Source organism: Crassostrea angulata, chromosome 9 (genome assembly GCF_025612915.1).
Source record: "Crassostrea angulata isolate pt1a10 chromosome 9, ASM2561291v2, whole genome shotgun sequence".
Taxonomy (NCBI): Eukaryota; Metazoa; Mollusca; class Bivalvia; order Ostreida; family Ostreidae; genus Magallana; species Magallana angulata.
Window position 1 is genome coordinate 25,093,153 of NC_069119.1, and position 12,431 is coordinate 25,105,583.

At 32.0% G+C, this 12,431-nt stretch overlaps 1 protein-coding gene across 1 annotated transcript; it reads right to left on the reverse strand.

The window, feature by feature from the left end:
- Positions 1-4,414: 4,414 nt before the first annotated feature.
- LOC128163549 (uncharacterized) lies at positions 4,415-7,056 on the reverse strand. Its single transcript, XM_052827179.1, has 2 exons — positions 6,824-7,056; positions 4,415-6,223 (listed from the first exon to the last, which is right to left on the reverse strand). Exon 2 carries the CDS (start codon positions 6,191-6,193, stop codon positions 4,541-4,543), a length of 1,653 nt encoding a protein of 550 aa, XP_052683139.1. The 5' UTR covers positions 6,194-6,223; positions 6,824-7,056; the 3' UTR covers positions 4,415-4,540.
- Positions 7,057-12,431: the final 5,375 nt, after the last annotated feature.

Below are 12,431 nucleotides of genomic sequence, written 5' to 3' on the forward strand. Positions count from 1 at the left end.
CCGCGCTTGAAAGATTTTCGCTGAAAACATTTGTCGTGATCTATTTCGGCAGAGTATGCTTATGCTATATGAATCCTTTGATGCTATGCAAAAATAGATGAGTATTGAATATATAGTGACAAACTGACAGAAGGCATAATAATGTATGTTATTACCTAATCAAAGATATTTTGTTGTTTTATTACAAATTAAATATTTGCGTCTATTTTGAACTGCCGGTCAATAGACTGCGATCTATTGGACCGCCGGTCAATAGACTGTGATCTATTGGACCGCCGGTCAATAGACTGCAATCTATTGGACCGGCAACGTATTTAAGAACGCGGGTATGTTAATTAATGTTACATCCTTTCGATAGTTCTCAGGGAATGTATATTCCTTTACATAGACGCTGTTTTTAGTACTTGGTGAAACCAAATTCAAAATGGAGTATCAAATAATCAACTAATCAACAGTTTAAAAGCCTCATATAAGGTAAAAGACTATTTAAAAGATAATGCGTTGAAGACCCCCCCCCCCCCCTTCTTTGTGTAAACTTATATTAAATTGAGATGTTGTAATGCATGCAACAGGTTTTGTGCATGTAAAAAATGAAAAAAAAATCTTAATACATTGCATAATGGCACGAAAAACATTTGCAATATGCAAATTGTAATCCCCGAAAACTTAAGAAGGAATTAGGTAATAAAACAATTATTTAATGCTTGAACAGTCAATAGACCAGAATTTTTCCCTTGGTGCAGGGAACAGCTCAGTATGATCTATTGCCCTCGGCCGTTGGCCTCGGGCAATAGATCGTACTGAGCTGTTCCCTGCACCTCGGGAAAAATATTCTGGTCTATTGACTGCTCAAGCATTAAATAATTGTATATTATAGACCTTTGATTGTAGTTTTACTTTTCTCTTTCAAAAAAGTATGTCAATGACCTACTTTTTGAGTTAATGACCATTGAATATATTTTGAAAAATCAAGAAAAATCGCATAACATTTTACACTACGATTGAGATTTTCTTGTAAAAATATTACAAACAGTTAAACACTTTAAAAAATGATATACAGTTTATGAATGGATAAGGCACTAAATAAATATAAAGCATTGAAATTTTATTAACAATTAAAAAAAAAAATTCCAGTCCGAATTTCCTTTATCAGTTTTCAAATCCCTACCCATTTTTCATCCAATTTTACAAAAAAATTGAATGATGATAATACAAAAACATTTATGGTATTAAAATACTTATATTGACCTTATTTTGTTGACATAAAATTCATATGAGGTCAATGATCAAAATTTTAAGATATGGCGTCTTTCATCGTTTTTAAGCATTTTTCAATATTTTTGCAATTTGTGCCATACGATTTTTTTTTTAGTGAATAAGTGAGGTAAAACCAATAGAAAATATACGAAATTATATAGACTAAAAAAATAAAAATCTTAACTTTTAATATTAGAGTACTGTCAAAATTGTTTCAGCGAAAATTTGCGAAATTTAGTCCGAATTTTCTCTGTTTTGGCTAAAAGTCTATTTTTGTTTGAGCCTAATTCCATAATATAGTAGAAATATTAAATGTTATGTCAATAAGAATTTATTTCATACATACTTTTTGTGTTTAGAACAAATTTTACTCATGACATTGAACTTTATAACAATCCGAATATGAAAACTCAAATCCTGAGTAAACATCACCCTTAAATGTTTCTTTCTTTATTTTTTATGCCTTGACAAAAACACATTTAGCAGATTAATTACCGACTGTCTACAAAAATATGTTGGGTTGTAAAAGCCTCGCCTTCTATCAAGTTCAACAACCATGGCCCGGTGTTTGGAAAGGTCGTTAAATTTAACACCGTGATAAGGATAACGACGTGTTTAAATACTAACCGAGAGATTAGCTAACGCAGTGGTTAAATTCTGTTGATCAAAAGCAGTTTAACGCATTGGTTAGCTAACACTGCGTTAACTGAGTTAATCACCTGGTTTCTCATAATGCATTTCTACTTCTTATATATGAAGAAAAAAGAAGATTTTGCTTTGGGATTCAATAAGTTTGAATTTTAAATTAGTGAAATATATTATTGATATAATTATATGTTGAACATCTGTATCATATTAAGGGTTCCATCCTAAACAGTCTGCAATTTTCCTTTTTTTCCTTCTATATACCATTATACATTCCTTTCAATATGCAAATTAGTAAGGTACATGTATCATAGAACACAGGTCAAAGGCTCAAAATATGTTTGTAATTAATTTATAGGGTTTAACTTGCACTAACATTCTATGAAAAGACATGTTGTCTAAGAAAGCCTATGCAATTCTGAGAAAAGTATTCCCCATGTTGGCAATTCCATTGACGTTTAAGAAAAATATGACCATTTAAATGAACCCACCATTTCTAATTTACTCTATTCAACACAGATTTATAGGGTTCTCCTTCAGTAAACATTTTACCAGGCATGCTGAAATTCAATTGACGTTTTTTAAAAATTCAAGGAAAAATTGTACATGTTCTTAATGTTCACATTTCACTAATAATTTTGAAATTTGTGTTGAATGTCCTAAGTGACAACAACAATATGATTGGTGTGAAGATCAAAAAAAGGGAAAAGAAAAGAAATCCTTTTTTACTGCTGTGAACAATGCAGCCTCCCCCAATGAAGGGATCCTTTAACACATGTTTGAACAACTCTCGTATATACCAGTATCACACGGATTACTGCAATTTTTCATGTCAAGCTGGATGCTTACCGTATTTTATATCATATATAAGTTTTTTTAAACTTTAAATTTTTGGTAAATTGCTTCTTGATCAACGTTTTTTTTTTTTGAAGTGGCAGAAAAATTACACCGGCGACCATATTTAAGGTGGCTCTATACACCCACAGTTTATTCCAATTTTCAATAGAAGACCACAAAACATATACTTATCAAATATTAAAATGATAATGGGGATACTATAGGTATTTTTAAAGAATTTTTTAATGTTTTTTCGTGTTTTTGTAAAATGATTTTTAAAAACTTAACTATTAACAAATTGAGAGAATTTTTTTGTCATATGATGGATACTTACTTCGGACACTTAAAAAAATATAACACTTCTTAACATTCAAAAATGTTAATATTGCAATTTTTTTTAGTATTTCCCCAAAACATAATTTTTTATGTTTTCTTACTCTGTTGACAAATCATCTGAAAAAGCTGCTTGATGTTATAAGAAAATGTATTTTAATAAATGTGACATAAAAAATTGAATGAAAATAATTGCAAATAAACACAAAAAATATTTTAAATTTTATTTGGTGTGAAAGTTCCTCTGGTGAGAGTTATCCTTGAAGTTCCTAAGTCCCAAGGCCCAAACACCTTGGGGACTTTTCATTTCTTAGCTGAAGAAAATTTCCTAAATATCATGTTGGAATAATAAATACATACACATTTCATTATAGGCCTATATAAATGAATATATTCGCTTAAATACAAACTAAGTCAAATAAACAAAGGGGAAAATTAACTAATAGGATCTATATATACCCCCCCCCCCCCCATCCCTTTAAAATGCTAAGGAACATCTGTCGATATTAATGTGGATTAAAGTTTATCATAATTGAAATACTTTCACCGGTTTAGAATTTTCTTTCACAGTATTCAACCAAAAAATACGTTTTATAAAATTTTGGAAAGTTAAAAATGTTATCGTCCTCAACGGGATTCGAACTCATGACCTCCAGATTTGTAGTGAACCCACTACCCCACTGCGCTACGCTGTAAGATGTCGGTGATGGGAAAGAAACTACTATTTTAAAAACTATACTTGATATTATTGTTTATTTCGATAAATAATACGACACAACGTGAAGGTGTCACATACCACATTACTTGTTAATTAATTTTCCAATAAATTAAATCTATTCATATAACAAATTTTCAAAAGAGCGGTCCCCATATAATTCGCCTCAGTTTAAATCAGCCAGTACCGGAATTGCATTCTTCCAGATTTACCTTTTTGCGCACTGCGTCACCAAAAAGTGGTGTATAGAGCCACATTAATCAATGTGTTATAATCTTAACCAAGGTTAATCTTTATCTCCCTTTTTCTTTCTCTCTCTATCTCTATCTATCTGCCTGTCAGCCTTTTTGACTGCGGACCTTCAAACTCAATATAACTACAAGTTAGTTTATACAAAATATACTCTCAATCAGCCTTAAAAGTATAAGAATGTAATCATTATTAATCTAAGACATTCAAATAAACGTAACTATTCGCTACACGATATACCGTTTAATGACGCCAAATTGTTTTCAGTAAACATGCATTCATACACAGACATAATGACACCAAGTTGCCACAGTGAGATCGTCCGTAGCAGTAAGGTCACAGCCGGATTTCTTAAGAAATAAAACAGAAATTTGTAAACACATTTAAAACTATTTATTCACTTGCTCTGTTTATCGTATTGTTAACCAAGTAATATTTTTCACATAATTTGTCTACAGATGGTAGAACATATGTACACACTATATATAAATATTCACATTTTGATTACATGCAATATTGGATTTTCTTCACGTTGCCTGTGTGGTACTCGGCCACAAAGAGGTTGTCTCCTGTATCAACACATAGACAGTATGGATGGTTAAAATCACAGTTGTCAATGTAGCGGAGGAACTGTCCATTCTGGTCCAGGATGTCGATGCGGTTGTTTATATAGTCTGCTGTAAGTATCCGACTCTGAGTGTCTGTAGTGATGCCAAATGGATTGTATGTTCCCTTGGTAGTAAATAGAGAACCAGTGTAGGTAAACCGGAGATTCCCTGCCTGATTGACCACCACTACTGCATTTGCTCCTAGGTCTGACACACAGATATCTTGATTCCTGTTTTCACTGATGTATTTGGTACCCCCTGGTGAATAGAGAGGTTGTCCATCTCCACCATATTGAATACAAAGTGTCTGTTTTGATCCAGAATAACGCACTATCTTTGTTTGTTTGTTATCATCACTGTCCATTACAACCAGGAGATCACCAGCGGAGGTACAACAGACACCGCGAGGTTTCCACTCATGTAGTCTAATCACTGTCTGTATCTGTGCATTAATAACTATGTTGACAGTTTTATCATCTTTGTCAGTATAAACTAAATCCCCACTTTCTGTAACTGCTATATCCTGTGGCCAGTTTCCTGACTTGGTTTCGATTGACTTCATCACTTCCCCCATGATGCTATAGAGTCGCATAATGTTTCTGCAACCACACATCCATATTTGTTCACTTCTTAGACAGCACACACTAGACACTCCTCGATACCCTGTGTTTATATCTGAAATGATCAGTGGTACATCAATGAGCTGTCTGTCAAGAGAAGATTCAACACCTGTAGAATCCAACTTGAAGCCATGTTCTTCTGTTGTGGGTGAAATCGTTGGAGAACCAAACTGTCGATAAAGTTGTTCTATGTTAATCTTCTGAGGGGTAAAGCGTGGTAAGGAAATTGTTAGTTTTGGAGGCAAATTTCGGAATTCAGCATTTCTGGATGTGTATGCAGAGACTAGGCTTATATCATTGGAGTTCAGTAATATATTCAGATCGGCGATGCTTGCTCTAATTTCAGAAATTGTGCTTTTGATTTCGTCTTCTTGCTTTTTCAGGACAATCAGGTGTTTGGAGTTCATTTCCTCAAGATCAAAATTGAGTCTTTTGATAATGGTGTCTATTTTTCTGTGCAATTCTTCTCCATACATGTTAATAGCCGTTTTCAATTTCTGGGAATTTTTAATCAGATCATCTCTCTGAACTGGGAAGTTGGATACAATCTCTTGATATTTCGGATAAATGGATGTTTCCAGTTCTTGTAAATCTTCATGTACGACAGCTTTCTTGCTTTCTAAACTTTTCAAAATGTCTACTACATCATGAGCTTGATGTTCCTTAGAAGAAACACAATAATTACAAATAGATATTTCGCATTGTTCACAGTAAAGTTCACATATTTTCAAAAAATGTTTTTGACATTTAGTAGTAGATCCTCGCTGTTTAAATGGCACTATTTTGTGTTCTTTGATTTCATTTAAGAGGTGTTCCCCAACACAGGCTTTACAAAGATTTAAATGACAAATGTCACAGTACAAAGGCGGAGCCGCGGTCTTACAGAGATGACACCGTAACACATCTTGGCCAGAACACCAAGGGTCCATGTTCAGGCACCTTTTTAACTTTTTATGATCCTGAAAAATAATGAATTGAAATTGTATATTATATCCATTACATTCATGTAAGTAACGATCAATATCAATTAATTTGCGCGAATTATATACCCAGCTGGGTGTATTAGCGAAACGCATTGGCCATTCGTTTTCCTTTTCTACATATACATGTTTCAGAGGTAGCAAAGCGTGGGAAAGGGGAAGGGGAAGCAACAACCTGTTTTTGACATGGTTTTCTTTTGTTTTACACATAGAAACTGTAAAGTTATTTGGTTTCAATAAATAAAGAGAAGCATGGAAATGATAGTAAAAGTTGAAATAATAAAGATCAACACATTTCATAATACATGTATATTCCCGATAAAATATCAAATAAAAAACACCATCAAATTACAAAAAAAAAATTTACATAAATATTTCATTATAATAGATGCATCGTTTTATGAGCGTTTAAATCCGTTGATATTTTCATACTGAGCCTTAACATTTCTGCGTTATCAATTTATTGATTAATTATCATACAATCTATTCAACTATATCAACACTAGAATGAACTAGCTTCAAGAAGAAATAAATGTCAAAATAGATGTCATTATTTCTATTTTGGATCCGTCAAAATACCTTTAACTTGAAGAGCTTGTATATTTCCTTCTCCTCTTCTGCATTGTACCAGGTAATTTTTTTCTTCCCATAATAAGCCTGAAACTACAAACTTTCGTTAAACATGGAGAATCCAATAGTGTTGCTTGTAAATTGTTCTTCCTGGGCTTGCTGCTGTACCAGTGTTAGATCAATCACGTGATTAGCAACCAACACAAACAGCTAATTATCCAATAGTGTTGCGTGTAAATTGTTCTTCCTGGGCTTGCTGCTGTACCAGTGTTAGATCAATCACGTGATTAGCAACCAACACAAACAGCTAATTATGATTGTTTGGCAGCGACATACCTTGATGTTTCATAAGTTGAAACGGGTTGGGTTTATTCTAAGAGGATTAGAGGTACAATAGGTGAAGGGACTCTTAAAAAAAGATTAAGGTGCGAAATGGCCAGTTTCTCATATATTGCCAGACATGTGAACCGTTCATTTTAATTTTATTGCTATCTAGTAATACATATTCAAAATGATTCAAAATTGTTCAATATCCCTTCATTATACATTTAATATCTTAAAGTTGCTATAGACATGCAAATTCTGCATTGTGTAATCTTAAAATGAAAGAACTAAATAGTATTAAACAGCAGTATTGTTGATGCTCATGTAAGGATATATATATATATATATATATATATATATATATATATATATATATATATATATATATATATATATATATATAATCCCCATCCGTTATAATACCCTTTTTATATTGTTTTCTCTTTATTTATATGTAGCACAAGTTGAAAAATTATTATATTGTACAACTCAATTCTTATATGCCTCAGATTGGATTCAGAAAAGTTTATCTGATCAATACATAATTAGTTTGTTTACCATACATTAGGAAAACTTATGTGTAATTTTGTTAAAAACACTGTAAGTTCACATGGAATGGATATGAATTCATACTTTGTCAAAGTTTATCTAAAATATGTGATACAGAAACAGTTTGTTTGCATATAAGGTAATGTATCATGCTCTTGGGGATTGTTTGTGCGACGATTGCTACTGCCAATGTTTACATGTAACTAAGGGAAGCAATAAATTATTTATACAGTTAAACTTTGGCACCTCGCACACCGATATCTCGAATTAAATTACTATTGTAAATTGTAAACTAACTTGCCATTCTCGATCGATTTAACTTCATAAATAATCATTACACATGTACATGTATACCACCTGTCAGTTTGTCTCTATATATTCAATTCTCACCTACTTAGCATAGTATACAAATGTTTTCTATAACGTAAGCGTACAATGCCAAAGTAAAGCATGGCAAACATTTTCAACGAAAATCCTACGAGCGCCAGGTTCCGAACTCTCGAACCTTAAACACTGTCGTGTATCCGCGCCGGTAGTGACATGTTTGGATAACGTGAAAATGGCGTATCCATTGCAAAAACAATAAGTGTTATGTCCTTTTTTCTATCGACAACGAGGTAAATACTAATTAAAATATCGTAATAGTCGTTCATATTTTTCTGAAGGTGTTGCAGTTGAAAAGAGTGTGCGTTATTTTAGTTCATCGTTAATAAAAACGACTTATTTGTAGAAAAATCAATCGATAACGTGTCATTTTAACGCTAAAACCAAGAACTATTTCTAGATTACGTAGATAATATAACACATACTAAAAATCTGAAGCAGCCAAAATTAATTTAAAACATTACATTAACCAAATAAAATCAAACCGATGTTTTTTTAATACATTAATATGTATAAAAATACCAATAACTTCATGCACCTGCTAAAGAAGTAGTACGGTTTGGATAAATAAATTATTCCGGTTTGGATGCTAAAATATAAATTGTGCAAATGGTACGGTTTGAATAATTTAAAGTTATAGCATTTTTGATATTTTAGACATAAAGGGAGCAGTTTGCATTTTATCGGTGTGCAACCGAAGATACATCTTTTTAAAAAATAGTGGGTCATTCAATTACACAGCATGCAAAAGATGTATTTAAAGTCAGGTGAAAAGAACTTAATATACAGAAGATGTATTTTTCTTTCCTGTCCGACATTTTTATAAACGTGATGAAACCAAAATACTTCCACATGTTCAAAGGGAATGAAAACTGGATTACTAAGTTCATTTCTTTAGGCAAGCATGTTTTTTTTCCTCTGATAAAATGGTATATTTAGTATATAATTGATCAGAAATTTATTATTTAACGAATAAGGAATCATTCTTTGATCGAATATCATGAGTTGATTATTTTGGTCGGGGCGTGATCAAATCCAATAAAGCTCGAAACGAAATTACACCTCACAATATCGACAGAATGATTCCTTATTACTTATATTAATTTAATTCATAGCAATTGTACTTTTAAATATTTGAATAAGCAAACGTCATTTGAATTTATTGGACTGAATATGAACAAATTGATACTTAGTGTTATCACATAAAAAAACCCACTGAAAAATGTAAATATAGTTATATCAAGTTTTTTTTAACTAATAGTTCAAAAGAATTCTTTCTTTAATTTTGAATTATAAAGAAAATATGAGTTGAAACATGAGGAACACAATTAAATGTTAAAAAAAAAAAGTTTTTCACTTTTAACCTGAAAAGCAATACATCATATAAACACCTTAACAGATAACTATCTACTACTTTTATTGCAAGCGACTTCATGTATATGATGTGTTTTTTAGTTATTCTGAAATGATATTTATAATCGTGAAGTAAGTTGATCGGAGAACGTGCTTGGTAATAATATTATGAAAGTGAGCCTCGTTTACATTCAATACCAAGCCTGAACATCGCTAGACAAAGAAAGTTCTACAACTATTTCACTCCCAGTGATATGATACAAAGTCCATAGATGTCTGCCAAGTCATATATTTACTCTTTTGTTAGATATAGTTTGTCCAAAAAATTCAAGTGATGACGAGACCTAAGTAAACATCGCCATTTTATATGTACATTTATTCAATCATGATTCTCACCAGAAAATCAAAACGATAAAGATGTATGACAGTATCTATGTATATCAAGAAGTTTTGGTCACTCGTGCGGGAAATGAAGGTGGCGTTACCGCAGAAAAAGTACAAAACCCGCGTTAGTATTTAACATGAAAGTAAAATGATAAAAATTTCACAGTTAAAAATTTGCCAAAGCGCAGTTTGCTGTTGCAAAACCAAACAGTTGTTTGGGAAAGTGTCAATTTTTAATTTAAAAAAATAGACAAGTATGATGTTCGGTAAGTTAAATACTCTGTATCAAAAGTGAATTATTTTTTCATTTTCATGAAACCCATATCAGGATACCAATAATTAAAAATATCCACGTTATCACGGTTTGTTCTGTGCATTGTATCTATATATTATATCGTTTCAATTTTAAAAGAGAAAAAAAAATATGTGTATCATTAGATGATTTTACAGACATTAAACTTTTTAAAGTCGGTACATAATTCTGTATTTGACTGATCTCTTTTGATTTTTGACGTTTTCACGTTTAAAGCCGACAACGTTATAGAAGCATAACAATTGAAACTGTCGTAAACACACGTTTTTTGTGTCGGTAAAGATTTTGGTAAGGCTGAATCTTTCGAAATTAATATCGATGGAATGATTATACAACAGACTTAACATGTCTGTAAAGCGCTCTGTATGCAATTTTTATACGCAAATTGCAAGTTATTTGAAGCGGTGTAAAATTGAAATTCAAATTACGGTATATTAAGTTTTGTTGGCTTAAATGCACAAGTCTTTAACGTGTATGTTTATTTTTTTAAACAATGTGACTTCATATGTCTATCGGATGACGATATCCATAATATTGAGTGAGGGCATGTATATCGCACAGTAGCGATGCTATATCCCCTTCGCGAGGGGATAACAAAACGAACTGTTTACACTCACATATTAATTACATCCACACCGTATCAGATACGTATCCAAACCGTTCCTATTTTGAAAAACAAGGTCATCCAAACCTGTTCCGTTGTTCACAATTAATGGACATAAACTGCATATTTACATAATCTTAACATAAACTTCGTAGAACTTTAAAGATTTTATACACTTTTAAATAGATCTGACGATCTTTTTCATGTAAAAGTAGACAATGTAAGACTTAAATAAAACGAAAACTTATGAAGAAGCAAACGGAACCACCATTTTCACTTTATCCAAACACGTCACTACCGGCGCGGATACACGACAGTGTTAAAGCCCAACGCACAACCATTACGCAACATCAGCCTATAAAATATCTGGCGGTTTTTCATATTAAAAACTTTCATTCATACAATTGACAAGCAACTAAAAATAATTACCTTTTCAAGAATACCTCATCTTTGAAAGGGAGTTTTAGAGAAAATTTTCAATGTACTTTTAAAAAATATAATTTTTTTTTTTTTACAGAAATTGTACATTAGAATCATAAACACGCATGTATTATATATGTAATCACGCTTAAGAAGAATGTACAGTAAAGAAAAATAACGGGATTCTGTCTGCTAAACAATTTGAGTTTCTATGTCAATCGTGTTTCATTTCTTGGAAAAAGCTCGTTGGTTTTTGTGATTATACAGTAACTAGTTAAATAATCAATAAAATCAATTATTTATTCAAAACAGCAAAAATGTGTTTTCCGATGATCGTTATTTAGGGATTTGACAACACTCCAATGCCACAGCTACTTTTCAAAACACATCAGTTTAGATGTATACTGAAATCAAAATAATAGCAATAGTGTTAAACGTTGTGTTGTGTTGTGCATGTATTATGCTTGAATAGAAGTCAGGGTTTTATAAATAATGAACTCGCCTCCGCCTCATCATTTATGTATTAATCCTGACTACCATTTAGGCATAGTAATTGCATGCACAACACAACACCATTATATAATAAGGGGGAAACTGTAAACTAAACGTAAAAACAGTACATGTATCTTGAATACCTTGCTTATCTTGAATTAGATTTACAGTCGCAAGTGCTAAAAATACATTTTATTGTCAATGAGAAGTAGGGGTGGGGCAAAAGTATTCACCTCCAAATGAACTATTTGAATGTCTGTACGAAGAAATATGCTTACAATGTAGCTAATATTTTATCAAGAAGTTACAAAAACATTCTCTCAAAGTCAGCATCGGAAAGATGATCTTTATTTTATTTCAAACATGTATATTTTAATAACGTTGTTAATGAGCAGTTTAGACATATGAATGGTCAAACGCAGAGAGGTAAATTTGGTCTGTTTTGACTGTGATTCGATATTGTAATTAACACGATTCTGTAGTCTCATAATATCGTTTCCTCATGTATCATAGTTACTTATCATTATTATTACTCAAACAGGACACACTTTATGGATATTTATTCTCCGTGATTATATATCTTTGTGATGACCCCTGGTACATCAATAAAGGGTCTGTCAAGGGGAGAGAACTCAGCTCCTGGAAAAAGAACAGAACTGTTGATAAAGTTGTTCTTTGTTAATCATTTTAATGGCAGACCTTGGTAACTGCGAGTTAAGGAGGCAACCTTCTGTGTTCAGCATATCTGGATATGTAGTAAGAGACAAGACTGGCATCATTGGAGTTTATAAATT

Bases quoted from the DNA above. Each gene is read 5' to 3' on its own strand.
- LOC128163549 (XM_052827179.1), bottom strand. From the start codon at position 6,193: ATGGACCCTTGGTGTTCTGGCCAAGATGTGTTACGGTGTCATCTCTGT.